This window comes from Physeter macrocephalus, chromosome 20 (assembly GCF_002837175.3).
Source record: "Physeter macrocephalus isolate SW-GA chromosome 20, ASM283717v5, whole genome shotgun sequence".
Classification (NCBI taxonomy): Eukaryota; Metazoa; Chordata; class Mammalia; order Artiodactyla; family Physeteridae; genus Physeter; species Physeter macrocephalus.
In genome coordinates this window covers 47,616,437-47,636,530 of record NC_041233.1, presented here as the reverse complement: position 1 = coordinate 47,636,530, position 20,094 = coordinate 47,616,437, and the positions used below count along the sequence as shown (strand labels likewise).

At 38.7% G+C, this 20,094-nt stretch overlaps 1 protein-coding gene across 6 annotated transcripts in view; it reads right to left on the bottom strand.

The window, feature by feature from the left end:
• Positions 1-20,094, bottom strand: part of FAS (Fas cell surface death receptor) — a 28,659-nt gene that overhangs the window by 6,277 nt on the left and 2,288 nt on the right. For all 6 annotated transcript variants that reach the window (XR_008616145.1, XR_003677504.2, XM_028481237.2 and 3 more), the window contains exons 2-5: positions 9,255-9,417; positions 2,983-3,120; positions 1,814-1,922; positions 32-90 (exon numbers count right to left, since the gene is read on the bottom strand). Coding sequence is in view for 4 of the 6 variants with exons in the window: in XM_028481237.2 (XP_028337038.1) it covers positions 32-90; positions 1,814-1,922; positions 2,983-3,120; positions 9,255-9,417 (469 nt within the window). In the remaining 2 variants the exon portion in view is untranslated. The remainder of the gene's footprint in view (positions 1-31; positions 91-1,813; positions 1,923-2,982; positions 3,121-9,254; positions 9,418-20,094) is intronic.

Genomic DNA, 20,094 nt, shown 5'->3' with positions numbered 1-20,094 from the left:
GGAGAATAGAATCATAAAAAGAAATAATTACCTTCTCTGCATTTGGTGTTGCTGGTTGGTGTGCATTTCTCAATGATTCCATGTTCACACCTAGAAAAAAATACAGAGGGAATTCACAAAGCCTGGTGGACTGATTCCTTGATCATTTTCAATGACACACTATAAATCCAGGGCCATTTTATTCATTTTTGCATTTTTGGCAAACATATTCCCTCAAATATTTCTAAATTAGCATCTACACTGGTGCAAATTCATAACATAATTTGGTTGTTTAGATGAAAAATATCCTAAAGAATGACTATGGTTTAAAATGCCTTGAGGTAAAAGAAGGTATTAAAACATCAACATATAAGAAAAAGGATGAAATAGACACAAAAATAAAGTTTAATTTGGTCATAAACTGTGCTCTTAAAATCATAAATTGCCAAAAGCAACTTCCAAACAGTCCCATAGAACAATAAAATGGCCAGACAATAGCCACTGCCCAGGCTGCTGCTTAGGGAGTCTACCTAGGTGGTCCTTAAAGGTTACCCATTTTAGCATCAAGTGGTGATTACAACACTCAAGAGGTTCCTGTGGGATTTTCTTCAGACAGCCAAACACTGACAAATTGTCTGAATTATAACCTGGCTCTGCCTATTACTTAACTAGGTGAGCTTGGGCAAGTCACTTAACCACCATGAGCCTGTTTTCTCATCAATAACAAGGAGAAAATATTACTTGCCTCAAAGGGTTACTGTGAAAAGAAAATTAAATCAAGATTATGAAGTATTTAGAATTATTATTATTATTATCACTATTTTACTACATTAGTTACCCTCCCAATCCCCACTTACACTGTCTCCATGACCGTACTCTCAGACACTTAGGCTAGAAAGGAGAGTCTAGGTTAACTGCACCTAATTTAACATTTTCTAGTAAATAAGAGACATAAGGCATTGTGTCCCTGCTTTTCAAGTCTACTAAGTGAACTAAAAATTTCCCAAGGTGAATTACAAGTTTAAGGAGAGGCACATGAATATAATCCTAAATATTTATATTTATACAAAACAACATCTTACAAAGCGAAAGCTGTTTTTACAACACATATTACCCAGTCTGATCTTCACAGCAATTAGGTTGATAAGACAAATGAATATTATCTGCATCCTATGAATGAGGAAACCGAAGCTCGGAGAGGTTAAGTGATTTGCTCAAAATCACCCAATTAATCAGAAGAAAAGTGAAATCTATAATCAGGTGTTCTATCTTTGGGTCAAAACCAAGCTCTTTTAGCATGAAAGACAGGTCTTTCATGATCTGACCCTGGCTCCTTCTCAGTCTTTCCTACACTCCAGCCAGGTCATCTGTTCTCCAGAGCTTCCTTTCATCTCTTTGCAGCGGCTGTTCCCCTGCCTGAAATGTCCTTTCCATCCGTGGACACCTGGTAAGGCTCTTTCTTTCCTTCAAGACTCAAGCCATGTGTCATATCTTTACCCATCTCCCCAGGCAGAGTTGAAAGCTTTTCCTATATAATTCAACACCCTGAGTACAAGTCTCTTCTTGCCACGTGGTGTGAACACAATAATCACTGCTTTTCTTGACACTCTCCGCCTCTAGCCTTAGACCTTCAAAGCCTGGCCCGTGTCTTCTCATATCGTTGGCTTGAGCAGCCAGCACAGTATCAAGCACATAGGAGGTGTTCAATAAATGTTTAGATATAGGATGTTCGGGTGAAGAAACGGTTATCTAGTTGCTTGGAGGCTTCCCTTTAGGAAATCATTCTCTCTCAAGATATACCTAGTGTTTTAACCAGAGAAAGACTAAAACTTACGTGGTACAAGGGTTACAGTGTTCGCACAGAGATACGTTACAAAAAAAGTTTGGTTTACATCTGCACTTGGTATTCTGGGTCCGGGTACAGTTTTTTTCCACTTCTAGGCCTAGAAAACCAATTTGCAGACTATTAATTAGAGCAGCTAGTTATAAATGGACGATGAAGAGGATGGGCAGGAGCTGCATGGATTTTTGAGATCCAGCGCTTATGTTAGCAGTCCCACCATCACACCTTTAGTAACACAACTAGCATTTAAATGCCAAATAGGCAACCCCAGGTTGAAAGAGTTGAAATCATTTAGCAGAGTTTTAAGTAGACAGACAATCCAGCAACCTAGACAACCCCACCTGTACTTAAATGGCTCCCTTTTTCTCATCTAGAGCCTGGCTACTCAAAGTATGGCTTATAGACCAGCAACATCAGCATGACCCGGGAGCTTGTTAGAAATGCAGAATGTCAGGCCCTGCCCCAGACCTACTCAATCAGACCAATGCCAAAACCCTCACTTAGAGATTCTGATTTTATTGCTCTGAGACGGGACCTAGATGTTGGCATTTTTCGGAGCGTCCTGTTTGATTCTAATGTACAGCCAGGGTTGAGAAACACTGCTTTAGAGCCTAAATAGGGATAAGAATAGCTTTACATCCAGAGAGTTCTTGATGTCTAACAAAACTGGGAATACTTCCGTTTTATTTTAATCTGAACCCTCAAGATATATTGGGATATCCATGAAAATTCAGGTCCCCACCTGGAATTATCAGGACAAACCAGATCCCCAAAGAAGGGGGAGCAACCCACCCACCTCTTGGGTTCCTCTGTCCTTGTATCTGCAGGCGTCTGAGCTCTTTCTGGCTAAGAACAAAAGCCATTATACAAGCATAAATCAAAGCAGGAAAAAAAAAAGTCCCCGCAATTTTGATTGGAGCTGATGGACCCTGTTCACCATGTTCACATTTAGTCATTCTCCTACATCTGGGAGAATTGCCTAGACTTGACTCATAAATGTCACCCAGTACCTGGTCCTGCTTCACCCCAGCCAGGCCCATCCTGTCCCTCCTGTATGCTGACATAGTGCCAGAATAAGTCCCAATTTCAGACTGTATTATACATGGTGCTACATGCAGTACCATGATTGGCCCCTTTCGATTGTTTTTTAAGACACTTACCATGTTCTCCATCACAAACTCTACATCTTCTGCAGTTATAAGAATGATGGTTCTTGTCTGTGTACTCCTCCCCCTCTGCACAGAGCACACATTCTGGTTCACCTCCATCAATTTTGCAACCATCATTTTTCCGTTTGCCTGCCCAAGAAAAAAACCGGAGCAAGTGTTTAAACGCAAGGTAGTCATGCAACAGCAAGGGAAGTCTTCAGGGATGATAATAAAACAGGAGTGGAGGGGCTAAGCTAATGAAATATAAATATAGTAGGGGAGAAAGTTGTTGTAAAAATCGTGGCAAGAGACAGAATTTCTCCCAAGACAAAAGCTAAAAGCGTCACTAAGGAATATGCCTACAGAAATAGGATGATTAAAAATAGGAGCATATAAAACAGAGGTTAGAATGACCAAAAGCACTAGAAGAGACGCCTTTACCAACATTGGGGGGAGGAGAAAAGAAGGTTGCTAGGTATATATTCACGGTAGCGATGACTGCCACTGGCCACTGAGGTTACCTAATTAATTCTGCTTTCTCTGACTTATTTTACTTTCCAAAGTCCACAAATCCTGACAAGGACAGTATTGTTTAAGGAAGAGAACATTTGAAGTTCTAAAGACTTTGGTCAAATATTTAATAGCAACAATATCTTTAACAAAGTGCTTAATCTGGGACTTCCCTGGTGGTCCAGTGGTTGAGAATCCACCTTCCAATGCAGGGGATGTGGGTTCGATCCCTGGTCAGGGAACTAAGATCCCACATGCAGTAGGGCAACTAAGCCTGTGTGCCGCAAATACTGAGCCCGTGCACCACAACTAGAGAGCCTGCATGCCGCAACTACAGAGCCCTTGTGCTGCAACTACTGAGCCCATGTGCCACAACTAGAGAGAAGTCAGTGCACTGCAACAAAAGATCCCACGTGCCTCAACTAAGACCCGACACAGCCAAATAAAACAAAAGAAAACAAACAAAAATAAGTGCTTAATCTCTCTAAGCCTAATTTCTTCCTGCATATGATGGAGGTAATCATACTTCTCTTGCATGGCTAACATTACTGCACAGGACCTGCCTAGTAAGTGTTCACAGTTCCCTTTTCACTCCCCTTTCTTTCTATTCCTTTGCCGTTAAGAGACAGAATACGTTATGATGTGCAGGCATGAACGTATTTACAACAAAATTTATTACCAGGTTTGTTATCTTAATACGCAAAAGTTTAAATCATATTCGCATTTACTTTTATTTACTTTAAAAATAAAATGAGTCATTGGATTTCTATTAGTAAGCATTATACAACAATGCCTTCTGGATAATTCATTTATTTAAGAAGTGTTTATTAAATACCTATTGTGTGCCAGGCACTTTCTAGGAGCTGGAGATACTGCAGGAAATAAGACAAAGCCTGGTCTCCAAAGGCTTCACATTGTCAAGGTAGAAGCAGGCAATGCACAAATAAATACAAGACGGCAAGTGGTGATAAGTGCTGTGGGGAAAGCTAGTTTAGGGCAAGGGAATAGAGAATGAAGACGAAAGAGATAGAAAATATAAAGGGAAATCTGAGAGAAAAGCCTGACTAGTGACTGTAATTATTATGTTATAACTAATTAAAAAGAATAGGCAAAATCTAATATGCATGTAAAGCAAAAATAATTTATGTTCTTTCCCCAGGTACATGACTTTCTTAATAACCTCACAGCATTCTTTTTTTATTTTTTTGCCTTTTAAAAGAAAATTTATTGTAACATTTCAGACAATTACTTTACATGACTATTCAGAAAATATTCTCATTTTAGATCCCATGACAACAACAAAAAAAGATTAGTAGAACAACAACAAAAAAGATTAGTATACAGAGAAGGTGAAAGAAGGAACATTGGAGATCTATATTAAATTTGAAAAGAAAATTCCACAGTAACAGTAGTTCCTTGCCATTCATGAGCAATATGTTATTAAACCAACACAAATACTCAGTTTCACTTATTCCAGTACAGCATGTAGTTTCCATCCAGAAGAATGCAAGTAAGATGTATGTGCATCCATCAGATCCATAACAATTCTTATAATGGTAATAATAAATGATAATATTAACACTTATTAAGCCAAGGACTCTGCTAAACACTGTTAACATATTTCCATTTAATGTTCACAATAATCATAAAAGGTCAGAACTATTATTATGTCCATTTTACAGTTAAAGAACCAGACTCAAAGAAGTCAAGTAACTTGCCAAAGGACATGAAGCTTGTTAATAGCTAGGAGGACCAACCATCCCTGTTTGCCCAGGATGTGGGACTTTTAGTGCTAAAATTGGGGACGTCTCAGGCAAACCAAAATATGTTGGTCATCCTCTAAGTGTCAGATGGAGGATTTGAAAGCAGGGTCTGATGCCAGAACTTGAGCTCTTAAACATTATTCAATATCTGCTTGGTAAAGATTTCAGCTACCATGTTACAAACTAAGACAAAACTTTTGAAGTGTTACTACAGCTGGTAAAGTGTAGGAGTTTACATTCCAAGCCTGGAAGCTCCCTGAGGTCAGGGGCTCTGTCCTGTTTCTCTGCCTTCATCTCACAGTCCCCGTGGCTTGTCTGCTGCACAAGGAGACAAGGGAGAATGTGTGCCCTGGGACATGGTTCTTCACTTGCTTTGCCTTTTCCTTTTTAACACTGTCCCATAACTCTCTCTCTCTGAAGTCAAAGCTTCCCCATTTGCCTTCCTGGGAGCACTCTATGGAGGAATTATTTACTTGGTATGCTCACTCTGGATGCCAAAGACCTAACTGCAAATGGTGATTAGCACACAGTTCAACACATTACAATGTCTTTACGTTTTCCCTAATTTAGGACTTTGAAAAGGATTAGTCAATGTAGCAGAGATCCCTGATTGTCACCCAATATCCATTTTCCCTTCTCCCATAGGAATAGGATATTTACCAGGGGACATGGCTGCCCTGAGTCAAGACTACATCTCCCAGCCTCCTTTGCATGGCCATGTGACTAAGTCCCAGCCAATGGGATGTTAGCAGAAGTGTCCAGTAATACTTTCCAGGATGTTTCCCAGAGCTGGTGTGCAGTTTAAGTCTAAAGTTTAATCTGCCGGATGTGCATGAACAGCAAAAATAATGTATGCTGTCTCTCCTAGGAAGATGACTTTCTTAATGATTTCATAGCATTCTTTTTGATAAAACAAAATACTACATAAACAAATTATGAAATTTAAACATATACAATATTTTAGTAAACAAAGGCAATGATAGGTCAATAGAAAAAATATATACATTGTGGAAACTCAGAACCAAATTTAAATACAGTGCATAAGGGTTCTATACCATTGCAGCAGTATGTTTAAGAAAACCAAGCCAAAGTACAACTTTAATTGCTAGTCAGTGGAATTACACTGCTTTCTAAATGAATTGGCCTCTTTAATGAATTACCTTGCAGAATGTGCCTGGCACAATGCCTACAGCGCGACAGGGATATAATATCACAAGTCCTTTCTTTCCTCCAATGTATACAACCTAAATTTATCAAAATATTTAAAAAGTAGTTGTTTTCTTGAAAATAATATTTTAAAATATATTTGTTTCTGAGTATAATAGTACATATGCTCATTGTAGAAAATTTGGAAAATTTAGGAAAGTGTAAAAAGCACCTATACATCAACCGCTCTGAGATACTGTTTTCATTTTGGTGCATTCCTATGCATATAAATACACACACATATACATGTGAGTATATGTGTGTGTGTACATATATATGTGTGTATGTGTGTGCATATATATATATATATAAAATGTATGCAGTGTACCATAGAATCCTTCTTATTGGATATGGTGATGTGATGAGGACTTTTTTGATTAAAAATGTCAGTTCACATAAGGGATCATTGAAAAAACTACTGTCAACATTTCAATTTATAAAATATAACTATATAATTATTTGCCACTCTTGTGATGTAGAAACAAGTTATTAGAATTCCACAGTCTTTCTCACTTAAGTCACATCCAGAATGCATCGCCTATGATTTCCTTTTCTTTTTTGGGGGGCAAAATCCGACTTCATCTTTATTTTATTTATCTATTTATTTTTGGCTATGTTGGATCTTAGTTGAAGTACATGAGATCTTCGTTGCAGTGCACAGGCTCTGTAGTTTGCAGCACACGGGCTCTCTAGTTGAGGCGCGTGGGCTCAGTAGTTGCAGCATGCGGGCTTAGTTGCCCCGTGGCATGTGGGATCTTAATTCCCCGACCAGGGATCGAACCCGAGTCCCCTGCATTGGAAGGCGGATTCTTTACCACTGGACAACCAGGAAAGTCCTTGATTTCCTTTCTCCCTTTCCTTCTTTCTTTTCTCCTCTTTCTTTCTTCTCTTTCTTCCTTTCTTTTTGATGGAAAGAAAACTTAAAGACACCAATAATCTGTCTGAAAGGCTTTAACATTTTTGTGATTTTTCCATGTATTTTGCCTCCACCTAATTCATTAACATTTCTTTTAGTAACCCGACTTTACTGAAATTCTCCAAAGCATTCAAAATAATTTTCATAGAAATAAAATCTGTTTTTTCTGTGTATTCATATATTGGTTTATGTAATATTTAATTAAATTACATATTAATATCACAACACCAATGAGCATAAACAAATTTGGAGGCAATCTGAATATTGATAAGCTTAAAATTAAAAAAAAAAAAAAGGACTAGAAGTGGAAAGAGTGTTTAGTATATATTGGACACCATCCAGGATCTTTTAGAGATGGAGCAGAGAGAATTAGTTAATCCAGCCAGCAGATCAGTTAGAAATCTCTTAAGGGAATTTGTATACATTGAGGCTTATATCAGAAATATATCAGAAAACATGACTTTGATTGATACATAATATTCCAGTCTTTGAATACTCCAAAATTTACTTAATCTTACATCACTGGGTATCATAGTGAAATGTCATGCATACAATATTTTCTTTTCTTTTTGACTATTTTCTTAAGACTTTTTTCTATAAACCTGTTACTGTATCAGTGTATTTTCAAATTTTTGATCCACATATCCAAATTTCCTTCTTAAAAGGTTTTTTAACAATTTACATTCCAAGAATGACATGAGAGTTATCTCACAAGCAAACTCACCAGGACTGAGATCACTTCTAAAACGAAAATAAAACAAAGCAAAACAAACAAACAAAAAGCAAACAAAGTCCTTAACAGTTTGATATTCAAAGCTTATTATCTTCATTTTAATTTGCATTTTAGGTTTTAAAAATAGGAGTAAAGGTCTCAGTTCACAGGAAAAATAGATGGTGTTTAGCAAGTTACAAAAAAGCCAGAAAGCCATTCTTCATTCTCATTTGGAGAAGAGTAAATGTGAGTATGCTTAAATATAAATGGGTTGGATTATGAGAGATTTTCCATAAGGGTTATTAAAACCTGGAGAGAAGGCCAAGAAGGACTGTTAGAATCTTTTTATAAACAGGGCCCGTGCCTGTTTAGCAACTAGAGTGCTGGAGGCCTGGAAAGCCAAACATGAAACTTACCACCGTCCTTTATGGTTCTATTAATCTATTGCATATGCCCATGTGTTGTTTTCCTTTATCTTCCTGTTTTCCTTCACAATGCAACTGGGAGATCCATATCTGTATAAAGTAGTAGTCAACTCTACTCCATGTTGAGAAAAAAAGTCTGCCCAATTGCATTTTGCTTAGCTTCCTTCCAATTTGCTGCTGTTTGAAGGATTTCCAATCTGAAATTGGTTTTCATTTCAAAAATACCGATTTTAAAAAATGCTTGGTGTTTGTCCGTTGCTTTCCTAGCTTATCTAGTTATTTGGTTGTAAAATGCAAATGTATTTTGCAGGCTTCAGTGCTAGGACAAACAGCTTTCTCAGAGACTTTCTGATCGAAGGGAAGTGTTGAGACATCTCTTAAGGATAGAAGTCCCTTGCTTTCAGAGCTCCACAATTTTTATGATATATTCTAACCAGTCTGATGTGCTAAGTTTTAATATCCACAAATTAGTCTGCTTTTGCTATTGAAAAATGGAGCTAAATAAATAAATCCTCTCATTTCTGAGGTACATGTCATTTATAAATTATATTTACTTATTCTCACATCCAACCAGTGTGATAAAGATGACATAAGCTGGTCTTTGGAAAATAATGTCATATTTTTTTTCCTTCCCTGTCAGGCCATAATGCAGGAGAACTAAATGCTGTAAAAACACTCTCTTCATTATTATTAAATGCTACTCCTCACCCTGATTTTCATTCTGATCGCTAGATTTTTTTTGTATAACATACCAGGAGGACACGGCTGACAACAAAATCCGTGCTCACGATACAGGCCTTCATCGCAGCTCTCCCTTTTAGTAATATTCTTACTCAATTTCAGCATCTCAGAGTTGCTATCAGCCACATGAGCATTATCACCTTTAGACAATGGTCCAGCAATGGAGGTAAATATCTGTAAAAGAAAAACATGAAGAGAATTTTACTGACTTCTGAACTAAGCAACTTGGTAAATAGGTGTAAGCCGCCCCAAATGGCTGTATTTTATTTGCCATGCACAGGCAAAATCAACGTGGGTTCCATCCTTCCACTGACTCATCTCCGAAAAAGGAGCAGATCAATTGCACGACAGTCCAGACCTCGGGTTCTCCAAACTACCCGAGAAACAGCATCACGGATGGTAGGAGCCACAGCTCTGGGCTCAAAAGTCACGGCTCCCACTTATCAGCCCTATGATTGAGGGAAAAGTCACTTAGACTCTCCAAGTCTCTGTTTTGTTATCTATAACGTGGAAATAATCTCTTCTTCATAGGTTTGTTGTGATGATTAAATAAAATAATGCACTTCAAGTTCTTAGCACCATTCCTCACACATAATAAATAGGTGCCTGGTAAGCATTATTATTATTATTATAAAGTTCCAGTGAGGGACAACATAGCAGAGTAGGAAAAAACATGAAATTTCAAAACGACTGTGGTTTGAATCCCAGCTTTGCTGCCAACGCTGACTTCGGGCAAGTTAAAGGGCCTCACTGATCCTCAGTTTCCTGATCTGTAAGTGACAACAGTACTTTCTGTCTTGAAGCGTTACTGTGAGGATAAAAAGTGATCATTTCTCCCAAACCTGGTACTTAGCTTACAGCATGTTCTGTTTCTTCCTTTTTTATATATAGCAATAGAATCTACAGTTTTGATGAACTCCTTCCTGGTTATCTAACCATACGATAAATCCAACAGGATTTTCTTCACTTTTATTCAGGAAAAATGAACTTCTCTTAATAGAGAACCAATCTTTAATTTATTATTTGTCCCTTTTTTTCTGGAGACAAAACCCATAGGTCCAAGTGACACTGTGTCAAATTTATCTTAGTTAGGCTTGAGTTCCTTAGAAAAATGAGCCTCTAAAATGTATGGAAACATTTGGGGGTAATGTCTGTTTGATTCCTTTCTCAGGTTTTCTAAACATTTATTGTTTGTCTCTCTAAACACAAATAGAAATAATTTTTCATCTTATGTGGAATAAGTAAATTCATTGCTAAGCATCAAAAAATTTTAAACTGGTTCTGAGGATTTTTTCCTCAAGGTCATTTTTCATAGTTTTCATGGCATACTTTTTTTCTTCTACTTTATGGCATCTTCTGGGTCAAGGGAACTAAATATTCTTCACGTATAAATCACTGCCACAGGGGTCCCCACATCTTCCCTTTTAGCCCTTCCCCCTTTGTCACCAAAGCCTGAATCCCTTCTAAGTCACAAGATACCATGGGACCTCCAAGGAAGGAGGGACGAAGGAGATGCGGTTGCCATCTTTTCCTCCTGGGATGGATGTATTGATGTATTTAAAAATACATTCTAACATCCAGACTCCAGCAGGGAAAATCACACCAAAATATCAGAAAAATGCCTGACTTATCCAGGGTCACTCATGAGCAAAAGGTAGAGAGCTAGGACTCGTCTGAGTCTCCTCACTCTTATTACAGTGTTTTTGCCCCTACACGCAACTCACCATAAAATATAGCTTACTTTCTCTATATGAACAATTCTATGTAAGGAATAATTGGAAATGGTAAACAGATCAGAGGAATTATGCCTAAATATACTGGCTTCACTATCAAATCACTGCCTTTTCAACCCAACAGACATTTCACTAGTACCTTCTACGTGCCAGGTTCTGTGAACACAGAGACAAGTAACATTGATTATAATCGAAAATGAATGTTAAGTTTCCAAAAGCAGATTTGCACATGGGCATATTATTTGTAATGTATTAATCACTGGGGGATTTTTTAACATTATATTTGCATGACTCTTACTTTTTAAAACACATTTGAATCTATGATCTTCTTCTAAAGCAGCTTTGAACAAAAAGTATTTATTAGTATCAATTTCTCTTTTCAAGATGACAGTTCCCCACTTCTTACCGTTTCTACAGAAGGTCATCCTGTCATCCTGTTAATATTAGTCCCTTTTCTAGATCAGAGCATCAATAGCTAATGAACAGTAACTGAATTGGGCACTTTAGGAAATAATAATGTGATTGAAATCACACCAAAGGGTTAACTGCTAAGATGGGAAGGGCTTTCAAATGAAAGTCACTCACCTTTCAGGATCCTTATTCTATAACAAACTTTGTTCTACTTGACAGTCAGAAATTAAATATACTAACCATGTAACATTCCAGACATTGCCAGCACATGAAAATTCTCAAACAAATGTAAAAATCTCTGTAGCTAGAAGAAATCAGTAAGTCCTTTTTGCAACAGATAATGGAAAACTGAATCTAAGCAACCAAAGTGAGTAGAAGCAATTCCTTTCTGTTATCAGCCACCTCTGTTGCTGAGAAGAGGGAGTTAACAGTGAGATATTACTTGCTCTCCTTCTCTTTCAATTCTGGTTTCTCACCAGAAACTGAAGAAAATGACACAGATTTAAACTCAAAGAGATCTGAATCAAAATTGGGTAGCCAAAATTGACAAGTCAAAGGTGCTCCAAGTTGATACCCAATAGTGTGTGGGTGGGTGTGTGTGTGTCCCCTACAGCTATAGGTCCCATCCTTTCCTTGGTAAGCTAATTTCACCCAGCAGTCATGTGACAATATTACAAGCAGGTCCACAATTCCTGGTTTAAATGATCAAGCACTCAGAGTGCTTAACATTTATGTAATGTAACATTTATGAATTGTTACCTCAGTGTTATTTCTAAAAACAACTGTGCATATACTAAACGTTCTGGAGCTGTCTAAAAGAAATGTACTTTCTAATTTTGCTTTAGTTTTGAAGTTTTTGACTGGAAATCAAAACCCACTGTCCAAAATACATTCAGAATTTGAGAACTGTGAATCTTGGAGTAGAACAGTGAAAGACATAAACATCACTGGCCATGGAGCAGATACCAGCGCCAAACTCCTCTCATATTTGATCACACCTGCTTCACAGAGCTGAATTTCTGGAAACATTTCCTACTTAGTTCAGCATCAAAGAGTTATGTCAAGGATAAAAAAAGAAAGATGGGTCTAAAGAGCATGTTCTAACTCTTACAAGATATTATGTAAGCAATGTTCCACACAGCTTGTATTTTTTTAAGTTTTTGCATTAGCTCAAGTTTGTAGTATGCAAAGATTTAACCCAAACTTCCCAGGCAGAAACTGGGGTGTTTTTGACTGCAACAAGGCAGGAAACCCACAAAGAACTAAATGATCAGAATGCTCAAAAAATTGTTTTTCAAATAAGCTGAAAAGGCCAGAAAATGAGTTAAATCAAAGATGTGAAAAGTGGATAAACGAAGGCAAATGATAACCAAATGGGAAAAAAGGAATAAAATTAATTTAAAATTTCCATCATGACAAAGATGAAAAAGTCAGAGAGACCTCAATTTTATATTCTGCTGGGAATAATATTAGCTAACACATTAATCAGTTACTTAAATGAGTAAATACTTTGTTGAGTACCTACTATGTGCCAGACAGACATCCAAGAACAGAGCAGTAAACAGATAAAGACTTAGCTCTCATCGAGTTTATATGTAAATGAAGTGTACTATATTAGTCAGGGTTCTTGAGAGAAACAGGACCAATAGTGTGTCTGTGCGTGCGTGTGTGTGTGTGTGTGTGTGTGTGAAGAGAGAAAGATTGATTGATTTTAAGGAATTGGCTCACACAACTGTAAAGGCTTGGCAAGTCCAAATTCTGCTGATGGGGTAGGCCAGTATGCTGAGGAGTCAGGGAAGAGTTGCAGCTCAAGTCCAAAGGCAGTCTGGCAGAATTCCTTCTTCCTTAGGGAATCTCAGACTTCATTCTGTTAAGGCATTCAACTGACTGAATGAGGCCCACTCACTTACAGAGGGTATCTAACTTACTCAAAGTTTACCGATTTAAATGTACAAATCATCCAAAGCAAACAAGCAAAACTGTCGCAGAAACATCCAGAATAACGTTTGAGCAAATATCTGGGTGCCATGGTCCAGTCATGTCGGCACATAATATTAAGCATCACGTGGAGGGAAATGATAAAGAAACAAAGAAATAAGCAATATGTCAAGGAGGAATAAGTGCTATTTAAAGGAATAAAGCAAGCTTAGGGGGCATGGAGAGTTTGAAGGGTGAGGTAGTGATGTTTTAGGAAGAGTGGTCTGGGAGGGCCACGGAATAAGAAGACATATGGGCAGTGACTTGTTGCAAGTGGATGACTAGCTGGGAAGGGCTTTCCAGGCAGGTCACACCCAGAGGAACTTGGCTTAGCCCAGATGGGGACATACCTAAGGACCTCAGCAAAAGCATTATTAGCAGCTAGCTATTAAGAGAGATAAAGGTAAATGTCTCCTGAATCACACTGGTAATTAACATGTTGACCACTGAAGCCATAGTGGGATCATACAGCCAATCATAACCATAGACGCTGCAATCTCGTAGAATCCTGGAACGTCAAAGCAGAAAGGGACCATATGAGCATCGGCTCAGCTTCAATATAGATTTTAAAAATGGATCTCCTTGTGTCTTTCATTATCTACAGGATTTTAATATTTTCTGCAAATCAGAAAATTTGCTCTCTCTCTCCTTCTGAATCATTCGTGAAAATGTTAAGTCAGGGAACCAAACCCTAGACATTTGCCTGGCTTTTTACAAAGTTCATTCACATACATCACCTCGTGGTCATCACAATAAATCTACACGTGAGGAATTATTACGGTCTTATTTTATAGCTGAGGAAGCTGAGCACAGAGTATATGAAATGACTCGTCCAATAACCCACAGTTAGGACTGGCTAAGGGAGGACTCGACACCTCTGGCCCAAACACCTCTGGGCTGTTTCAGGTTTACAAATTACTTTCCTAGTTGCTTTCATCACTTAGGCACACAAACAACTCAATTTGTTTTCAGACGATTGTTCGCAAGACGCCTGTGTGTTAATTATACGATGAACCTTCAAAGCAAATGCATGTTGAAGGTGGAGGGAGTCTGGAAGGAACTTCCTGGAAACCAGAAGTCAGTCCCCTGCCCTCTAGTCTGGGAAAACTGTAGCAGGACTGTCCAGGTTGGGGTTCTGGTTGGCAGGGAAGGTAAAACTTCCCAGCCCTGGTCTGCAGCTGGAAAAGAAGGGGAGTTCAGGTTTCCCTTCCTCCAACCTGGGTGCCATCATACCCACTGTGAGTCCCTTGCAGGGGTGGGGATCTGCAATGCACAAATAGGAATCAGAAGTCTTCCTATCCTCCAATCTTCGCACTTGCTCCATTTGAAACTCTCAGAAACAGGGTGACGTGAGAGTTTGTCCCTTGTATCAGATGATGAGAAACTGAGAGAACAGTTAGATTTTTATTAATGATCTGCATCAGTGATGAATCACTTTTCACAGCCAGCCTGGTTACTACATAGAAGAAACAAAGCAGGAATGGAGCAGGAATGGCCAGACCCAAAAACTGATGACCACCCTTGAGGTATATCACTTCACTTTGACAAGCTCTCCTCACTTTCCCAGGAATCATAAACACCCAAGATTTAATATGGCAATTACAAACAGAGTAACATTGCAGTGACTGAATTAAACAAACTACTGGAAGAAACTGAAAATCCCATTAGCATTACTTCAAAGAAGCAGTGTGGCAATTGGCCCTAAGAGATGAGCTAGGGTTTGAAAAGGAAGTTTAAAAAATCACCTTTTTTTTTTTTCTGTTCTTAGTGAAGTTCAAAGCAAACAGGAAAAGAATTTTAAAAAGCAGAGGCAAAAAAAAAAAAAGGTGTCTGGTGGTGAAAAATGGCAGCCCTTCAAATGGCAAGAATAAGTAGACACCGTCTGTAACAGTCAGTGAGATTTTTTCAATACTGAGCACACACTTCAGACTGATTATAAATATTCAAGCTGACTACAAGCTCTCCAGTAATCATGGTGAAGAGTTTTAGAGATGACCCAACCCAAGCCCTTCATCTTATAGGAGAAGCTATGCCCCAAACTAGTGGTGGGGTGACTGGTCCATGTCACACAGCTAGCTCAAGAGATTCAGACTCCTATGGGCTGAATTGTATCTCCCTCACATCCATATTCCTATGGTGAAGTCCTAACCCCAAGTACCCCAGAATGTCACCATGTTTGGAGATAGGGTCTTTAAAGAGGAAATTAGTTAAAATGAGGTCCTTGGGTGCACCCTAATCTGATATGACTGGTGTCCCTATAAGAAGAAACTTGGACACAGGCACAGACAAGGGGAAGGTGACGTGAAGACACAGGGAGAAGGCCATTGACAAGCCAAGGAGAGAGGCGAGGAAGAGATCGTTACTTCAGGGTCTAGGCTCCTTCTAGCCTCCAGAACTGAGAGAAAATAAATTTCTGTTGTTTAAGCCACCCAGTCTGTGGTGCTGTGTTACGGCAGCCACAGGAAATAAATACAGGCCCAAACCACCATCTCTTAATTCCCTCAGATTCTGGATTTGAGGGAGGTCAGTGGTGCATACACACTTGGGAATTCCTCTTAGCTCAGCACTAGGATTTCCCATCTTTGAACTATCACTGAACTAAATAGACAAGAGATTGCAAATAGTCTTCAGAACCGGCATCATCAGGGGCCCATAGGAACCTGAACTTCTTCCCAGTCTTACAGGCCCCACTAGGGGGTTGAAATCTCACTGTCCCCTACTGTCCAGGACACAACTGGAACAACAGGCTAGTTCTGGTCATTCGCTTTTTAGACTTTCAGTTACTTATCAATACTTTAGGAAAAAGGAATTCTAAAAAGACCATTAATAGTTCACCATTTCCGATTGTATAATGCATCTCTAATATATTTGTGTAAAGGGTAAGGAAATAGTCATGCCATTTTGTAGTAGGTGCATTATTGAAAAACTGAAATAAAAACAAATAAAAGAAAATTTTCTATATTAAAGAGATAAGTGAAGATGCCATTCGTTCTTACTTTTTTCAAAATGTGTAAATAAAATTACACAAGGTAATCTTATTCCAGTAACGTTTTCATTCTTTCTTATGGCTAGTTTCTTGGGAAGACCAGGAGAGAGATAGTTGAGGCAGTAGGAGTACATGACTGGTTAGACCCCTGACTGAATCAAGCCATAAATAAAACAAAATTAGGAAACCCAGAGAATTCCATCTGGGATTAGATTTTGAGTTTAGTGCTAGAGTTAGAAAAATCGTTTTCAAAACCCTGAAAGACATTAGAATCATGTAGTGATGGATTAAAAATTTAAAAATGCTTAGGTCCCAACACAGACCTAAAGAATCTGGACCTCTGAGAATGGGGTCTCCTTATGATTATGTTCAACCTTGTTACTTAATATTTAATTACCCTGGTGGTTAACTTTGATGCTCCTCCCAGCTGAAGACCAACTGGAGGAAGCACAATTTGAGGTTAGCAGGCGACTACATTTACGTGTGAGAAGATAAGAGTGTTACAGAGTAACAGCATCTGTGCTTTGCACTTGCAAATCAGAAGTTTACTTTTCATGAAGAAATAATGACCCTTCTAAAAAGAAGCCGGAAAAGAAAAGAAGTCATCTTTGGTGGAGGAAACGGGTAATGGGAGGACTACCAAGACCTAAACTAGAACCCTAGAGTTCTTCAATGCCCAGAGGGGTCACATCACAGGAGTAAAGCATCCAGGTGGAACAGACAACAAAGTGTAGGAGGGGCTGGTCAAAGGGAGAGGTGCACGTGGACCAAAGGGGCAGCCATTTGATCCAGGGGAGTGGGGGTCAGGTGGCATGCGGGTCCAGATCTTCCATTTTTCAAGAGAAACCAAAATCTTCCAACATTTAAGTGGTGGCAGCTAATATTAAAAATACATACCTGCATACATACATACATACTGTATGTGTCAATACTGTGCAGGGTAGACAAAACATAGTCTGGGGCAGTGTAAGCCCAATTTTTGAAATCAGGCCTTAATCCATACCGACACCCATGTGAAAAACCAGTCCATTAGGAACAAGGATCCTTTTGTGAGGATGGCTAAAAACCATAGCTCAATCCTCAGCAAGGGGCAAGAGCCTTACACCACATGTTCTGAGTTCATTTCCTCTCTCTCTCTCCCCTCTCTTTTTTCTAAGATCTCTGACCTCAGAAATCCAAAGTGTTGATGTTTCTCACATCTTATATTTTTATGGCCTCCCAGAACACAGAGGTGACTAAATCCATAATGTTGCATCACTTGACTGTAGGACAGCCTGACGTTAATGACTCCGAAGCAAAGTTTATTCTAATTTCCAAGTTTATCCCAGTTCACAGCTTAACAAAACCTTCCTACGGTAGGCTTGCTTGCCTTGCTGGGCTGAGTACATCTGCCGATTGAATTTGTAGTCAGATTTGCTAACTTACAAGATTGGCCCTACTCAAAATGTACAATTTCATACGAAAGTCACTATCATCCCGCACTTAGTGGATCTTGAGCCAGGAGAACTAGCCCATTTCCTTCTGAGGAAGGTGAAGTTAACAATCTTACGATGATCAACTTTCTAATTTGGGCCTTACAACTCATAGTCTCACTTCAAAGAAAATATTATGAAAGTAGGCAAGTACTTTTGAATTATTTGTTCCTGTTTAAGACTGAATGGAAAATACTTAATTGGTGTTAGGAGTGCAACTACATAAAAAGCTAAAGATATGTTATTTTATTTCATTTTGTTTATTTATTTATTCATTTTATTTCTTTCACTTTAAAGCAAGGGTCTTCCAGAAAATGAAAGGACTTACTAGGTAGTTAAATGCTGTTTTCCCACTTTTGTGACTAGATACACACACATAGCAAAAAGAATACAATACTATCTATTAAGGTACTTACAATGGTCCTACAAATAATTTTTTGGTAATAAGCTATATATGTTATTATCTTTACATTATTACTTATTATTTTTCATCATGAGTCAATAAGTCTTTAGTACTTATTACAAAACATGTGCTCACTTAAGGGACTTTTGGAACCTAAGATAATTCACCAAAAGGCACTTACCTCACTAGGGGTTTTCAAGTGGGGGATTTCCTTATTCAGGTTTTTGATCATCTCTTAGAAAATGATTACTCTGTCCTTGGCATTTGTGGTATAGTGCTAGTAGCCTTGAGAGAGATTCCTTTGAAATACTGACATTTCCACTATTAAGAACTATTTAGAAGTAAATTACTTGTTTAGTGTCCCCAAAAAACTTACTTAGAGACAACATCCAAATCCTGAGTCCTCTTTGTCTTTCACCTTTTTCCTTCTATAAACTCAATGCAAGAATAAAAATTGCTGTTTCTAAATTAAACTCTAATTTTGCCACTAAGGGTGGTAATTGTACTATGGAGACAGACAATAGAAGATTTTTCATTCACCCAATCGTAGCTAGTCATGAAGGACCCAAAGATTTCCATATATCAATTTCATTTTTCCTTTCCAATCTTGCCATCTTTTATAAATTTCTGTTTTTCCATCCTGGTTGTTAATGTTTTAAATTACACTTCATGGGGCTTCCCTGGTGGCGCAGTGGTTGCGAGTCCGCCTGCCGATGCAAGGGACATGGGTTCGTGTCCCGATCCGGGAAGATTCCACATTCCGTGGAGCGGCTGGGCCCGTGAGCCATGGCCGCTGAGCCTGCGCGTCCGGAGCCTGTGCTCCGCAACGGGAGAGGCCACAACAGTGAGAGGCCCGCTTACCGCAAAAAAAATAATAATAATAAATAAAAATTAAAATAAATTACATTCCATAATTTACTTTATTCATAAGAATTTTCAAGTTTTTTATGATTTAAGGAAAACCTGTTAAAAACAACAATAAACAGAAACACATTGCAACCTATTTCATGTTTCTTAGGCTGGTTTAAGAAAAATCATTAAATTATAAACTAAACAACTGTCCTTTATTTTGTCCCTGAAACTCTTCTGTATGATTACTTATAAATACACCGACTTCTTTTTCAGCTGCCCTCTCCTTGTCCTCAACCATAATTTTGAAAAGTGCTCTAAGAAATAAAGGAGAGGAAAATGGCTAATCTAGTAACTGCCTAACCACAGACCTAAACAGTACAAGACAAAACCTATCAGGACTATGTGCTATTAAAAGAAGCAGCAGCAGTCCTCACAGCTACTTCTCACACAAATTTCTAAAGTAAGTTTGCCTCTTTTTCTGTATCCTTTAGACACTTGTGAATTGTTTGGGGCTTTCAAACTTACTTATCGTAGGTCCCATGGAAATGACACCAGAAACTAGGGGAGAGAAAACTAACTCCAAGAGGGAAGAAAGAAGGGAAGAGAAGCAAAGAGGTAAAGGATGGGATATTTGCTGATCATAGATTGCGCTAGAGACCAGAGGACTAGAGGAAGAAAGAGGAAAAGAGAAAATATGGCTGCTCCCTCCCATCCACTTCCAGCCCACTGACATGATTAAACCAAATTTGCTTCTGTGTTCCATGTAATTAGCACTCGTGCCCCCATTTAATTTATTTGCACACTAGTAAATAAAGCCCTACTAAGTGCAAAGTCATAAAAGCAAGCATTTTCTGGAGACACACAAGGTGACATAATGGTGTGGAAACTTCTTTAAGAATAGAGGCGTGGGGCTTCCCTCGTGGCGCAGTGGCTGCGCGTCCGCCTGCCGATGCAGGGGAACCGGGTTCGCGCCCCGGTCTGGGAGGATCCCACATGCCGCGGAGCGGCTGGGCCCGT